This window comes from Microcaecilia unicolor, chromosome 6 (assembly GCF_901765095.1).
Source record: "Microcaecilia unicolor chromosome 6, aMicUni1.1, whole genome shotgun sequence".
NCBI classification, from domain to species: domain Eukaryota; kingdom Metazoa; phylum Chordata; class Amphibia; order Gymnophiona; family Siphonopidae; genus Microcaecilia; species Microcaecilia unicolor.
Genome location: NC_044036.1, coordinates 315,075,897 through 315,092,721, shown reverse-complemented (window position 1 = coordinate 315,092,721; position 16,825 = coordinate 315,075,897). Strand labels below are relative to the sequence as shown.

At 42.8% G+C, this 16,825-nt stretch overlaps 1 protein-coding gene across 5 annotated transcripts in view; it reads right to left on the bottom strand.

The window, feature by feature from the left end:
• Positions 1–16,825, bottom strand: part of EXOC7 (exocyst complex component 7) — a 69,517-nt gene that overhangs the window by 37,818 nt on the left and 14,874 nt on the right. Inside the window, exons 6-9 of one of the 5 annotated variants that reach the window (XM_030208216.1) lie at positions 16,055–16,222; positions 15,298–15,309; positions 6,721–6,813; positions 5,925–5,993 (exon numbers count right to left, since the gene is read on the bottom strand). In XM_030208216.1, coding sequence (XP_030064076.1) covers positions 5,925–5,993; positions 6,721–6,813; positions 15,298–15,309; positions 16,055–16,222 — 342 coding nt within the window. The remainder of the gene's footprint in view (positions 1–5,924; positions 5,994–6,720; positions 6,814–15,297; positions 15,310–16,054; positions 16,223–16,825) is intronic. The other 4 variants (XM_030208219.1, XM_030208217.1, XM_030208220.1 and 1 more) reach the window with 4 other exon arrangements.

Below are 16,825 nucleotides of genomic sequence, written 5' to 3'. Positions count from 1 at the left end.
GCTCAATGTGGCTTACATTATGCCGCAATGGCGATCACCATTAACGGAATGAGGAATACAGAGTATTATTCCAATTAAGGTACATAAAATATCAAATAAATTGGAAGTAAATAAATAATTCATATCTGGTACACGATATCAAGTAAAAAGTATAACGTTCAATATTAACAATGTGGTGAAAGTAGTCAGATTAAAATTCAGTAACGGCTTGTTCTGGTACAGTTTTAATGTTAAGACTTTATGAAGGATTCTTTTTATAAGTCTCTTTGAACAGGTTAGTCTTTAGTAGCTTTCGGAAGGTTGTCAAATCATATGTTGTTTTTATGGGATGCGGTAGTGCATTCCATTGTTGCGTGCAGATGTAAAAGCTGGATGCGCAAACCAATTTGTACTTGAGTCCTCTACAGTTGGGGTAATGGAAGTTTAAGAAAGTATGTGAAAAACTTTTTGTGCTCCTTGCTGGTAGATCTATAAGGTCTGACATATATATCGGGGCCTCTCCATGAATGATTTTATGAACCGAGGTGCAGATTTTGAATGAAATTTGGTCTTTTAGTGGGAGTCAGTGTAATTTTTCTCTGAGGGGTTTTGCACTTTCTACCTTCAATCCAAGGAGCACTGCGAAGCGACAAGTAGCTTATTGATAGCCTCCTGTCTCATTAGTAGATACATTCGAAGCTGCACACTCACAGACTCCTGTCTCAGGTGGAAACGCCAAAACATGGCAGCGTCGAGTCTTAGCGGTGCATTCACTACAATACATTTTGCTACTATAATCGGACTTCATTGTTCCTGTTTTTCTCTTGGAAGCACCATCGGACACCCTACTCCTTGACTTTTTGTAATGGTGCCTTTGTTCCTTTACTTTTGCATGGTTTCCCCAGCAAAATTAACCTGATACAATGACGTGCCAACCTCAGAGATGATGCCATGCTGACAGAGAATGGTGGGTACATTGTGTACCCTACCAAGCAGTGGCATGCTCCCTAGCCATTGGCATTGCTTGAGTGAGCCGCCATAACTGTGTTTCAGCCTTCACTGGGTATATTTTTACTTTTTGTTTTAGTCAAGAAGTAGTCTAGTGGTTAGTGCAGCGGACTTTGATCCTGGGGAACTGGGTTCGATTCCCACTGCAGCTCCTTGTGACTCTGGGCAAGTCACTTAACCCTCCATTGCCCCTGGTACAAAATAAGTACCTGAATATATATAAACCACTTTGAATGTAGTTGCAAAAACCTCAGAAAGGCGGTATATCAAGTCCCATTTCCCTTTTGAGATTCTACATGGAATGTTGCTACTATTGGAGATTCTGTTGCTATTATTTGAGATTCTACATGGAATGTTGCTACTATTGGAGATTCTGTTGCTACTATTTGAGATTCTACATGGAATATTGCTACTATTTGAGATTCTGTTGCTACTGTTTGAGATTCTACATGGAATATTGCTATTATTTGAGATTCTGTTGCTACTGTTTGAGATTCTACAAGGAATGTTGCTATTCCACTAGCAACATTCCTTGTAGAAGCCTGCCCTTGCAGATCAGCAACGCGGCCGCGCAGGCTTCTGTTTCTGTGAGTCTGACGTCAGACTCACACAGAAGCCTGCGCAGCCACACTGCTGATCTGCAAGGGCAGGCTTCTACATGGAATGTTGCTAGTGGAGGAGTAGCCTAGTGGTTAGTGCAGTGGACTTTGATCCTGGGGAACTGAGTTTGATTCCCACTGCAGCTCCTTGTGACTCTGGGCAAGTCACTTAACCCTCCATTGCCTCTGGTACAAAATAAGTACCTGAGTATATGTAAACCGCTTTGAATGTAGTTGCAAAAACCTCAGAAAGGTAGTATATCAAGTCCCATTTCCCTTTTGAGATTCTACATGGAATGTTGCTACTATTGGAGATTCTAGATGGAATGTTGCTACTATTGAGATTCTGTTGCTACTATTTGAGATTCTACATGGAATGTTACTAGTGGAGGAGTAGCCCAGTGGTTAGTGCAGTGGACTTTGATCCTGGGGAACTAAGTTCGATTCCCACTGCAGCTTCTTGTGACTCTGGGCAAGTCACTTAACCCTCCACTGCCCTGGATACAAATAAGTACCTCTATATAATACGTAAACCTGCTTTGAATGTAGTTGCAAAAAACCACAGAAAGGCAGTATATCAAGTCCAATTTCCCTTTCCCCCTTACACTGCCAACAGGCATTCTTGGGTTGATTCTGTCTTTTTGCTTACCTACAGTGATTCTATTGTCTGCTGCTGATCAGCATTTAAGCTTTTCAGACTCCTGCCTGCAGTACTGTGTTTCCCCACTGTTTTCAATTAATGGTTGGTTCAGACTTGGGAACATAATGGGTTGTTGGTTTTTTTTTCTCTCTCTTTCTTTTTGGTTGACATTTAGTTTCCCAAAATGAAATAAAAGAATGGTTGGTTAACTGCACCTCTGTTTCCTAATATATTTTGGGACTCATTTCATTTCTTTTGTTTAGTTGTGCCTTTTTTTTTGACAGATCTTCAATTTGTTCCTTTTTTTTTTTGTATTCTGTTTTTTTATACATAGGATTCCTTAAACGAAGGGGCCCTTTTTGAGTGCAGTAAGTTTTTGCATTTACCACACTTTGGGGTCCTTTTAATAAGGTGCAGTAGGCCTAAGGCATGCTAAAAGGGCACTACCGTGGGCCATTCCAAGGCACCCTGCAGTAGTTTCCCGCTCAGCGCGCACTAATCCCACATTGGAAAAAATGTTTTCTTTTCCAGTGTGGGAGGCATGGCCATGGCTGGACAGTAGGTGTGCCTGCACTAATCGGGTAGCACAGGCTCATTATTGTGCATTACACGATTAGCATGGGAGTAGGGTTACCATTTTTTGTCCTTAAAAAAAAAAAAAAAAAAGAGGACACTTGCCCCGCCCATGTCCAGCCCCATTTCATGCCCTCTCCCCGCCCCTTTCCACACCTCGCCCCGCCCCTTGTCGCACCTCACCCCGCCCCGTCGCATTTTCCCTTCCCCTCTGGTCACCCCCTCACCTCACCTCCCCCGGCCCCGTCACCACCTCTCCCCTTACTCACGATCTTCCTTGGTGGTCTAGTGACTTCGGGGCAGGAAACAGCCCCCTCTTTCCTGCCCGGCGAGCTGCTCTGCATCCTGTATGCTGCCTGTGACGGTCTCGGCGAGATTCAAAATGGCCACCGAGAATTGAAGCGGCCTCGCAAGACTTCAATGCTCGGTGGCCATTTTGAATCTCGCCGAGACCGTCACAGGCAGCATACAGGATGCAGAGCAGCGCACCGGGCAGGAAAGAGGGGGCTCTTTTCTGCCCCGAAGTCACTAGACCACCAGGGAAGATCGTGAGTGAGGGGAGGGGAGGGGAGGTCCGCCGCCCGCACACACGTCAGCCCGCCCATTTGTCCAGAAATCCGGACAAATGGGCAGGCTGGCCAAAACCCGTCCAGATGCCTGGACATGTCCTCAAAAAGAGGGCATGTCCGGGTAAATCCGGACGTATGGTAACCCTACATGGGAGCTACACCTAAGGAGGCATATTAAATACCAACAAATTTGACTGAAGTGGCATCAGAGGTTAAATGCCTCAAAATGTGCAATCTGCCAGAGGGTCTCCTGAGCTGATGGAAGACCTTCTGCAGTCTTTGCAGTCTGCTGAAGTTTCAGCGATTGAACTGCGGGATGGGAATATTGCTTCTGCTTTCCCTCAAGAGGTGAGAAACCTGGCTGCTCAAGCATATGAGTGCTACCCAAGTCATAACTTTAGATGTTATTGGTCAGTTTTGCATCTATGAATGGAACAGTTTGTCTCCTTGGAACATAAGCAGTGGACAGAATTAAGATAACAGATTTGGCATCTGCTGATGCTGCCTTGGTGTCCACAGGAAGCTGAAGGATTTCTGAAAACTTCACTGGAAGGCTAATTTTTGATTTATTAATTTTCCTATTATTGATGCTGTGACTCCTTTTCCCCCCTCCCCATCTAGGAGCTTCAGGAGAGGAGTTAATGAAATCCAGGGTGAGGCCATGGATGTCTCCCGGGATAGTCTAGGTAGTGCGAGGTCACCAAAAGAAACCAGTGACTGAAGTTTCTAAGTGAGAGACTTTACTGGTTACTTAGGCTTTGGCACGCAAGATTTGGACATTAAGGGCTCTGTTTACTAAGGTGCGCTAGCATTTTTAGCGCGTGCACAAAATTCGCGTGTGCTGAGTAGGCGCCCATAGGAATATTGTGGGCACCTACATAGTTAGCGTGGGCTAAAAGCACTAACGCACCTCTCACGGCTTAGTAAACGGGGCCCTAAGAATGTTCTTCAAATCTAAATCTGTGAGGATTTCTTTTTAGGGGCTACTGTTGCTGCACTTCCTTATATCTCCAGGGCCTCTCAAAAGGGATGTAGATCCTTGCTGTGAAATGTCAGTATAATTACAATTTTATGACCCCCCACCCCACCCCCTTCCCAGCAACTCCAGAATGCTCTTGATAATAGAAGGGTAATGTGCTATTTTGGCTGATGTGGTGGTGCCTCACGACTGCATTACGGAATTAATTCCATTTGCTTCCTCTTCGCCTTTTAAAACCTTTCTTAAGATACGGTATGTGCAGTTTTGAGATCTAATTTCCTTTGGTTTCCACTCATTTGAGATGCAAACGCTTTTCTTTTACTCTGTCATAATTCTTTATTTTGGTACTCTGGATTTCTTACGCAAGTTTCATCTTGTTAATATTTTGAAATTGATATAAATAAAAGTAAAAAAAAAAACCAACTAGACCATATTTTGACAGATATATTGGACAAATGTTGCTAAATCATGTTTCTTATTTCTCACGGGAAGCAATCACTAATCTTCTGTAGCTGGTGGTGGTTTTCTTCACATCTATCATTTTAGATAGGAATGTGACTCAGTTTAATCATTTATGACAGATCTATCTATCAGAAATGAATTTATCTTTATCATTCATGTTTTATATCCTTCTTGCTAATATTTTTCTGAGTACATATCCCTCAGGCATGAAGCTGCCATGTTTTGGGGGGAGGGGGGAAATCGGCTGAACTAATTTTGGATTTCTATTTCTAGTTTGTGTTCTGCCAACCCCCCCCCCCCCCCATTTGTTATAAACATTTTTATGCAATTTTGCTACATTAGATTTGTTTAAATTTATTATATTATTAATCCCCACCATCGCATTCCCTTCCTTTTGTTTTAAATCTGTCACCCAACAGATTCATTGGTGCCCCCCTACATGATACTGGGGCCCTTTTACTAAGCTGCATAGGTGCATCAATTTTTTACTAACGCGTCGCCCGGGCAGTAATTTCATTTTTTATGTGCGTCCACTAAGCACACCAGAAATTTTCCTGCATGTGGCGCTAACCGGCATTGTACACGTGTAGACCATATGCGTGAGACCTTACTGCTAGGTCAATGGGTGGCGGTAAGGTCTCTGGTCCAAAATGGACGCGCGCCAATTTTTATTGGCTGCACGTCCATTTTCGCCCCCCCCCCCAAAAAAAAACAAAAAGCCCATTTTGCAGGTGCGCTGAAAAATGGACCTGCGTGCGCCCGATACATGTGTCTACACCAACACGGGCCACTTTTCAGTGCACCTTAGTAAAAGGACCCCACTATGAATAAGTAATCATCCCCCCCCCCCCCCCAATTCACCTTCTCCTCACATTTTGTGACTGTATATACCGATGTTTCCTCTGTTATTTGTTTTCCAGCTAAAGACTTCTGCTCACAGAAGGAAAACTGACCTGGGCAAAGAAACCTCTGAAGCCCAGGGCTAAGGCATCTCCTGACTCTCTTTACAACATTTCAAGTCTCTAACTTTAAAAATACTTTCTAGAAACACCACCATGAAAATAAAATATCAGCAGTCAATAGAGAGGTGTTTTTTCCTAACCTATAGTACTCACCGATGGAGGGACCATGCTTGTCACTCAGCGTATCGGACAGATGTTTAACTCGCAAATCATGCTCATGACCTGGTTAGATGTCAACCGGCACAAACAGAAGAAGATTTTTATCCAGGGGGGAGTCAGCAAGGAGGTACTGGCAGGCCTGAAAACACCTCTCAGCTTGTTCCAGAAAGATCTATTGTTGGTCCCAGACAGCCCAGACAAGAATGCAGCACAAATACCTCCAAGCCTGATGACTGGACCCTTTCCAGCTGCCAATGCAGATAATGGAGAGCATTTGGAAGCCCTGGGGTGACTGTCTCAACCCTTACCAGTGCTGGAGTAGACTGTGACAGTTCCCGTGTTTACTGCATGAACAAATCTGCATTGAGTTTTGGGCAGTTCTGGCCCAAACCTTTCTTACCAGGCTTGAAGGGGCCCTGCTGCTACATCAATGTCATCCCGAAGTGCAGCTTAATTAACAGGAGAGAAACCAGGTCATTTTCCCATATACACAGAGCATAGCTTCCATTAGCAGAAGAAAGCACAGATCAACGCCATATAGACCGGTTTGCCAAGCTAGACATCTTTTGTTGCACAACTGAAGAAACCAGCTATTTTATCAGATTAATTAACATGACAGCAAATAATTTTCTGGTTATGCTGCTTTGAAGTTAACAGATGCAAACCGGACTGCAATCCGTGAAACCACTGCACATGGAAGCTCTACTCAGTGAAAGAAATCTTAAGTATAGTATTAGGAAAAATGGGGAACCTTCACCCCCCCCTCCCCAAGAAAGAGAAATGGGATTACCTTCCATAGGACTGAGGGCGGAACCCCCTTTTTTCCCATCCAGCCCATGCTGAGAATACTGTTTCAGAAGGTTCTGAGCTTTACGGATTGTGCCTGTTACCAGCAGGGTCATACAGAGAAGAGACAAGACCTAGGAAAATGAAAAGAAACCAGAGAGCAGCAGAAGCCCCTCCACCACTCCAGCACAATGCTGGAAATCACAGAGCATGCTCGGTATAAACCCTACAAAATGGGAGCCAAGCTTTCCACCAGCTTGGGACTTGTCACTTGTTTTTATTAACAGCTACTTCTTAGGTTTTCAAGGATGCCAAACTAAAATGTAGCCATATCTTTGGTGGAAGCAGGTCACCCATTTCTGAGATAAGCAGAAGAGAACAAAGTGGAATTTAGCTATGGCATGCAACAAAATTGCAGCTTTTTATAACACATACCAAAAAGGGCACCAACAGGGAAGCGGCACCTTACGGACTAGCAGAAGGTCAAGTTCAGGGAGCTGTCCATTTTTTCTAGGATCTGTCTTCCGAGCATGCTCAGTGAGAATAATCAAAAACCAACAGGAGTTCAAAGTGGAAAGCAACAACCAGTTTTATATTCCTTCAGGGGAGCAGGTCAGGGTAACCCCAGCCACCAAAAGAAGACCCAGTCTCAAAGATGTAAAGACACCAACCCTTCCCCCACTCTAAAACAAGGAGCTTCAGCCTATAACCAGTGACCTAATTTCAGAAGATTAAAAGAAAACATTTTGTAGAATACAACAAATAATGAAAAAAATAACACAATAACGTACAATTCAAACAACTGGAGGAAGAAAGCCAGAGCAAGTAGAGAAGGCAAAAGGGGACAATAAAGACGCAAATAACATCATTGATAAATTGTTCAAATAAAACAGCAATTACTGGCAAGCTTCCAAAAGTAAAAAAAACAAACAAACATAAAAATACAATGTGATGGGACAAGACACTGTGATAATGACCAGGGAAGGCATTTAGAAACAGTGACATAAACAGAGCTCCCTTTTATATATATAAAAAAAAGGGATCACTGGAATTTATGTTTAATATATGGTAAAAGGTTATTATGCCCCAGGATACTCAAAGCAGTCACCTCTAGATATTATCTTTACTCTGCTCTCAAATTCCTCGTCATGACGCTCACTGACAATCAGCAGCAGAACCCACCACCTCATGCTCATCTCTTAACCGGGGAAGTGAACAAGCCAAGAAATCAAGTTCTTTTTCAGTTCATTTCACACTCCACAGTCTATGTAAAAGGGCTTAACGGTCATGCTATAACTAATCATTTGTCAGGGCACAACTCCAATAGGGCTTGAACTGGGGGCCAGCTCAAGACAGCAGTCCTAACCCCTAGGTCAGCTATAAACAATAAGACTGTGTCAAACAGCCTTCCTGGTCATGTTGCCCGATATTTGGAATTGGCTGAGGTTCATGAATTAGGGGTTGCTGGGAATCAGGAAGCTTTTTCAATGAACCCAAAGGTTAACCAGCCCTCTTACTATTGAGCCCTCTGTGTGCTGCTACCAAGGTTCTTTGCTCAATGTTGTTACTTATTTGCTTGGCAAGCTCCTGTTCTAGCCTTCCTGTTACCTGTTTGCTGCAAACAACTGGCTCCAGGATTTCCTGTTACCCACTTCACTGCCAGTACTTGCTCAAGGCCTCCTCTGCCTGCGTATTGTTAAATCTTATTAATCACCTATTAGCAGTTATTAAACAACATATGCAGGGGCCTCATTTTATTTATTTATTGCATTTGTATCCCACATTTTCCCACCTCTTTGCAGGCTCAATGTGGCTCACAATACATCATGATTGGTGGAAATACATAAGTAAAATGTACATTTAGTATTACAGTAGGATCTTAGGTAACATGATAATGATGAAACATGATAGTAGTTTCAAGCAAATATTGTAAAACAGTTCTGGATATATGTATAGGAGTTCACATTTTTAGATCTTTGTGGTTTGCCTTGTTAAAGAGATGGGTCTTCAGTAGTTTGCGGAAGTTAGTTAGTTCATAGATCATTTTTAAGTTGCGCGGCAGCGCGTTCCAGGATTGTGTGCTCAGGTAGGAAAAGGTTGACGCATGTGTTAGTTTGTATTTTAGACCTTTACAGTTGGGGAAGTGAAGATTAAGGAATGTGCGGGATGATTTTTTGCCATTCCTGGGTGGTAAGTCTATCAGGTCTGACATCATCTGGCCTCATATTTGGAGGGCAGTAACCTGACTGCATTTTAATTTGATGACGGCAAATGCAATGTGAATTATTTCATCAGGACTCGCATCAGCGTATAATTTATCAGTTAAAAACTGGCTGTTTGAACTCTCCTTTGATGTAGGCTACAGGTCTTTCTGTTCTTCCACACTGCGGGCACTTTGGGTGGTGTCCCAAAGGCAAGGGGGGGGGGGGAGAAAAATTACATAACTAGATGGCATTTTCAAATCTTAACACAGAAAAAAACTGATAGAAATGACTGCACATCCTTTGTGCCCACAGAAAGCTTCAAACCAAAAGAGCATGTGTACTTTCGCTTAGGCAATTGGTATAAGGCCTATGGGTCAAGAGTAGGGATTTATTGTCCCAGCAGAGACGGTCTGAACATTTTCCCCTATAGCTCCAGAAGCAGAATCCTTTTCAGACAGTCTTCCCAGCTGTTTAATAGTTTGCTTTGAGCTTGGAAGTGGAATTCTTTGAGTTACTGGGGCAGGACAGTGGATAAGGGACTGTGTTACAGGCATCCAATTATGGACACCTTACATCCACTCCTTGTTATAATTGAGTACATGCAGGCTGAGAGCCAAGGGCCATATAAGCTCCATATGGGAACTTCTGCAAGGGAGAAAAAGCTGTCTTATACTCATTATCTCCCCTTTTCCTGAACCATAAAATGTGCACGTATCCTGACGGCTCTAGGGCAGGGGTTCTCAACCCAGTCCTTAGGAAACACTTAGCCAGTCACGGTTTCAGGACGTCCACAATGAATATGCACTGCCTCCACTATATGCAAATCTAACACTGCAGATTCATTGTGGGTATCCTGAAACCGTGACTGGCTGGGTGTGTCCTGAGGACTGTGTTGAGAACCCCTGCCCTAGAGACGTCAGGATACATGCACATTTTATGGTTCAGAAAAAGGGGAGATAATGAGTATAATACAGCTTTTCCTCCCTTGCAGAAGTTCCCATATGGAGCTTATATGGCCCTTGGCTCTCAGCCTCCATGTACTCAATTATAACAAGGAGTGGATGTAAGGTGTCCATAATCGGATGCCTGTAGTAGAGTCCCGTATCCGCTATCCACGAAAAAAAAGAGAGTTTCTGCTATTACACCCAGCAATTTTACAGATGGGTGTTTTATTTTTCCTAAAGTTTCCTTCAAAAGCATTGCTAAATATGAATCTTATAAGCAGGTTTTCTTTATCTACTTTTACATCTACTAGGGGAACGTCTGAGGATGGAGATAGGACTTCATCCCCGATACTGGCTAGATACCCACTGACTGCTACTGTCTCCTGATATCGAGCTTCTTTTCAGCTGCTTTTTCTTCATTCTAGGAATAGAAAACAATTTTTCTTTTCTTTTCCTTTGTTTATGCATTTGGATCCACCTATACTGAAGACCTGAATACTTTGTAAAGATGTTCTTTTCCTTTTTACTAGAAGTTGATTGCCTTTTCCTTTTTTCTATTGTGACTTTTCTGTCCAAGTGCTGCTTGATTTATAAATTAAGACTGCAATAAATTTAAAAAAAAATGTAAATCATTGTCTCCCCTGTTGCTTAACCCATAAATAAACTCACTTGTTCCTTAATTCTGATTTATGACAAGAGGTGACTGCCAGAGTTGTAAGGAGCAGAAGAGAACTGATACAACAGCTGATGCCAGATTAATTTGTGCTACAAAAACATATTCTGAGCCAAAGAGAAAGAAAAAAACAATTTATACTGTAAACAAAAAAAATACAGTTAGGGACTTGGCTTGGGAACCCTCTCACCCACCACCTCCCATAACTTCCCAGTGGTCTCACAGTTTTGCGACTCCTGGCAACTTGCTTTGCATGTTCGGAAGCTGCGACACAATTTACTTCTGGAGCAGGGGTGCTGCGCTGGGATAGTCCTAAACTGGTGTGTGGTGTGGTGTGGTATAGAGGCAGGGTCTGGAGGCCGTGGCATGTAGCTTCTTCTCTAAAAACCTTGTTCTAACAGTTACAAATGTACTTTTGAAAACAGTGGAAAAGTTAAAAAAAAAAACCCTCAAAAAAACAAATGGCTTGGTTTGAAGGATGGATGCCAAATTGGCCCAGCCAAAATCTTTCAACGAAGCTGGATCACTGCAATTGTGCACAGAGCACTGGACTCTCCCCCAGTGCTCTCTGGAGGGTCCACAGTTACAGGGAGCTAAAAGAAATTTAGACAGACCGATGAATAATAGTTAAACAGTTCAGTAATGTGATCGAGGACCCCAAGGACTGAGGAAGGTATCCTAAGAAAATGCATCAGTTCCACTGCAGTGCCTCAAGGGGAAGGAGAAAAAATTAGTTCAAGAAAAACAGAAGACACTGTCTCCGGCTTTCATCCGGGAGATTCCCTCTATGGAACAAAATACTTGTGGGGGAGGGGGAAGAGTGGACAGGAAAGACATTTCATTTTGAGGAAATAAATATTAAAAGTTGCACCTCCATATTAATATTCTGTACTCTGGGATTCATTCTTTTGTTTAATCTTTCCTGATACGTTTTCAATGTATAAATATTTTCATGCATAATTTTACAGTTTTTATAATATTTTCAAGTTTATATATAATTCTTTTCTAGTCTCTGTCAAACGCAGGGCTGTGGAGTAGGTACACCAAACCTTTGACTTCAACTTCTACTGATATTAGGTTTTACATTGTTTTGTTCTGGATCTAAAGTAACTTATATTTACCAGTACTTTTGATTCAGGACAATATATTTATTTAGATTTTGCTCACACTTTTTCAGTAGTAGCTCAAGGTGAGTTACATTCAGGTACACATATATGCAAGTATAAAATGATACATTTCCCTTGCACTATAGAATACTAGTGTAACCTGGCTCAGCACTAGTGCTGGTTAAGTACAGGCAGCTGAATGCGGCAGGGACACATGGAACTTACACTCTGTCAAACCCATGCTTCTCCCCTTCCATTATATAAGTTAAGCATGTATTTGCAGAAGAGTGCTCAGGTACCCTGCTAACTTAACTGGTATGTGTGCACATACACACGTAAGGCCTAGTATTCTGAACACTTATTCATCCAATGCATGTGTAAACATTAGTGCCCAGCCCTTATATGTGACGCTGCTCCTGGAACACCCCAAACTCTGCCCCTCTTTTTGGATGGTTAACTTTGGACATTTATATATCCAGAAATATCAATTCAGCCTCCAGGAACTTTAATAAAAACCTCAAACACTTCTGTGCCTGGTACCACCGCTTCCTGCATAAATGCTTCTGGATAAGCTCAGAAAGTCAAAGGACAATGTCCAACAGTCTTAGCTATAAACGTTTTGCTGCCTTGAGGGAACTGCATATACAACATAGTATGGACGTCTGTTGGACAGTTTGCTATCTGACATGAATCCAAGCTGGGATTGCAACAACCCGATTTAAAAAGGAAGGTCATTTTAGGAAAGGGTGTCTAGGCAGGAAGGGTCCATGTATGCATATGTCACACCTACTTTATAAAAGGCAATATACACATCTATTTCTATAAAGCTTCCACACAAAGCTGCACCTGCAGGAGGATCCTCTAAGGGTGTGCAGAGCTTTTACTAAGCTGTGGTAGGCGCCAAGGGTAAAATCCACTACTGCAGGGCACATGCAGATGTCCCATGGTAGTTTTGTGTTCAGTGTGCACTACCAACACACTAAAAACTAGAAAATATTTTTCAGCACTGGGGCATGTTTGGGGACAGAGAGTAGACGTGCCCAGATGCATCATCGCATTCAAACCGATTACCGTGTGGTTGGTGCAGGAGCCCTTATTGCCTAGATGTCAGTAAGGGCTCCCACGCCAATGGCCATGTATTAATTGGGAAATCAGCACGTGGCCATTAATGGGGGAAAATAGAAAATGCGACCTTAGCACGTGGGAAAGCCTCGCACTACTAAAAGGGCCCCTAAATCTGGTTCTGCTCATTTTAACAATTTTATTTTTCCTGATTTCTGGGCATTTTTTCATGTTTGTTTGAAGTATTTGTATTTTTTAGATGCTGACAAACTTAAAAATATGTGCAATCAATTGCGCACGCATTAATCTGTAGTTATACGCACACACAAGCAATCAGCTCACCTAACAAGGCAATTCTATATGTGACAACTCAGTTAATTTTTTTTTTTAATATTCTTTATTGCCATGCGCTTAGCGCCAATTCCATACTGGCACCAAGATTCCATTTTAGAATATCAGCATATGTTGGCATTGATGCACCCTCTTATGGCATGTCAATAGCAGACGTAAGCTGCCGTGTCTAAGTGAGGCGCATAATTTATAGTATTCTATAAACAGTGTGTAACTGGTAGACATGCCTATGACCTGTCTATGCTCCGCCCACTCCTCCTTGCAGTTAAGCGTTATGGCACTTAAATGCTACCTTATGCGGCGCCTAGTGCACACAGGCACCTGTCAATTAATGGTGCCTTTGATGTATCTAAGTGATGCCTACCTCTAGGCACCAGGTTATAGATTACCCTGTACGTTTTTAGGCACCCAGGCACACCCCTGGAACTTTTGAGTGCGTATGTTTAAATGTTAATGCATAGTGAGCACATAATCAAATGCAACTGGTGCAAGAGGAAAGGGCATGTGACACATGGTGTTTGCTGATCGGTTGGCTGTTCCTTTGTTCTCTCTGTGGATTAACTTGCATACATAAAGGAATTCAAGCCTATCAGCTTCTCCTCAGAGAAAGTTGATTGTGACCCCTGAGGCAGGCACTTTGGCGCCGAAACACGGACCGTGTCGGGTCCTTGATATTGATATGAATATTCTGAATAAACTGTTTTTTGAGATTATCTCCCTATTGGTTTGCGCATTTGTCAGCCTCTACTTTTGCTGTTTTGCTTTGACTTTCCGTGGAGGCTCCTCCTGTCTTCTTGGATTTGCAAGAGGAAAGGGACCACCACAACAGAGAAGGCTTATGGCGAGAAAATTAGAACAAGGCTCCCGTATGTACTACTAGGACTTGGCGAATGCATCTGCATTTTATACATAAGAGCCAATGTCGGCACCAGTCCACACATTCTTCCCATGTTTTCTGCGTGCCAATGTTTATGCACATATACCCCTGGGTACCTATAAAGGTACCTACATGAGCAAGTAAAATGCTATTCCACTCACTCCAGCTGTTGATAAAATAACTCCCAAAGTGAAAAGTATTGGGTTACAACCCTTAGTGACCAGAACAAAAGACGTCCTGGCAGAAGTTGTTATTTAGAAAACAATTTTTTTTAAAAAACAGAATTTACATGAGTAACTGAAATTGACCTCCCCCTCTGTGGGTAAAAAGTACTTTAATCCTGCTACAAAAGGGCAGGGCCAGGGAAGAGCAGAACTAGCAGACAACACACAGGGATTTCATTTTTAAATCCCTGCACATGACTTGTGGTACAAAACTTTGCCTAGATACTCAAAAGGAAAATAATCTGTGGAGGAGTGGCCTAGTGGTTAGGGTGGTGGACTTTGGTCCTGGGGAACTGAGGAACTGAGTTCGATTCCCGGCACAGGCAGCTCCTTGTGACTCTGGGCAAGTCACTTAACCCTCCATTGCCCCATGTAAGCCGCATTGAGCCTGCCATGAGTGGGAAAGCGCAGGGTACAAATGTAACAAAAATAAAATAGATACTATTGGAGATTCTACATGGAATGTTGCTACTATTGGAGATTCTACATGGAATGTCGCTATTCCACTAGCAACATTCCATGTAGAAGGCTGCGCAGGCTTCTGTTTCTGTGAGTCTGACGTCCTGCACATACGTGCAGGACGTCAGACTCACAGAAACCTGCTCGGCCACAATGGTGATCTGCAAGGGCCGACTTCTACATGGAATGCTGCTAGTGGAATAGCAACATTCCATGTAGAATCTCAAATAGTAGCAACAGTGGAGGAGTGGCCTAGTGGTTATGGTGGTGGACTTTGGTCCTGGGGAACTGAGTTCGATTCCCGGCACAGGCAGCTCCTTGTGACTCTGGGCAAGTCACTTAACCCTCCATTGCCTGCCGCATTGAGCCTGCCATGAGTGGGAAAGCGCGGGGTACAAATGTAACAAAAAAAAAAATTCCCCTCTGCCCGAGTTTACAGGCTCAGGGGATAAACTACCTGTAAGTCGGTAAAGTTCCCTGCAGGGTTTATAAATGACCCCCTTAAGTTCAAAGAAAGCAGTCCTGAATAAAGAAAAACTGAACCTAAGCCTTAGTGAACATCCTCTTTGACAGCTTTCAGGGTGTAAGAATATCCCAGCGCACACACAAAGATCCCAGAAGACGATGTATCTGTGTACAGTGACCAACATGGACTGAGCAAGCTGAAAGGAGCTGAGTTACCTGGGATGCAGACTGTCATTCATACAAGAATTATAAAAAAAACAGAGAAATAAAACATTAGAAAACATCAATTAAATATTAAATGCACATCAGCAGAAGAGACTCCCACGCCTATTACTTCTCAAAACCCCATATGAAGGATTACGTTTTGGCCAAATTTTTTTTATTAGTATATTCTGAATAAATCTAGATGAGAAAATTAAGAACTTAAACATGATATCTTGCCCCACACTGCAAAAAGAGCTGGGAATTTCAGAGAAATGACAGATGCTTCTGTTTGCCACTGTCAGCAGAGTCTACTGGCCACAGGGGTGTATGTGCCCTCTGATGGGCTGTGGCACTGAGACTAAAAGATCAGTGGTGTGGATGGTCAGGAACAGACAACTGCTTGTGGGAACTGATAAAGGGAGAAAGTGACTGGCCTGATCTCAGAGCTTATGGAAATCCTTTTTTCTCCTCATTTAGCCCTGTGGAATGAATGTGTGATCTCCCCCATGTACCCTGAGGTGAGGAAGGAAGGAAGTCCAATTACCAGGAGTCTGCAACTGGCTTCTAGACCTGAGTTAGCAAAACCTGAACAATTCCAACTCAACCACTGAAATCCCCCCCCCCCCCCCCCCCACTTCATGTTCTTACAAATTACACTGTACTAGGCTACATCTGATTGTACCCTTTCCTCCAGATCGCAGAAACCTCTCCTTTACCAAGATAAAATTAGCCAAAGCCCCCTGAGTACTTAACACAAGCAAAGACTAACCTGGCCTCTTGGGTGGCTTTTTGGTGGGTGTGTCCTTCCGCTTGTTTTGAACAGCTGGGGAGTAGGGAACACCCAAAGATGAGCTGTTCTTACGGAAATGTTCTTTCAGCCCCTTGATAGATCGATCTAGCTGGCTGGATCGGATCTGATAATAAACATTCATAAAATCTAAAAAAAAACCAAAAAAAAAAACAACACTTATTATATTATGTGAGAAAACGGCATAAAGAGAGTTACCTAGCTATCTAAGGGCCCTGTTTACTAAGCCGCGCTAGGGGCGCATTAGCGTTTTTAGCACGCGCTAACCGTGTAGATGCCCATAATATTCCTATGGGTGTCTACACAGTTAGAATGCGCTAAAAACGCTAGCGCACCTTAGTAAACAGGGCTCTGAAAGTGATGTAAATAAGCCAACATCTGTCAAAATGACGTAACTAGACATGGGAGGAAGGTCTTGGATAATGTAGGTCACAAATGCATCTGTGTTTGTTTTATTTCTTAGAAGTTTCATTTCTGAAAGGCATATGTGCTTGGAAGAAGGCGGTTGAGGGTCTGCCACAAATTCCTACAAGCCTCTTCTCTCCTCATTCCCTGATGATCACAGAAAGACCACTAAGATTTAAAAAATAAATAAATAAATAAATAAAATACAATCTCGCTGTTTTCAGAGTTATCATACCCTAGTCTGAAAGGTGTAGTGTATAAATCTGTGTTTTCAGCCACTTTCCAATACCAAGCAGCCAAGTGGTGGAACCAATTACCAGTCAAAAT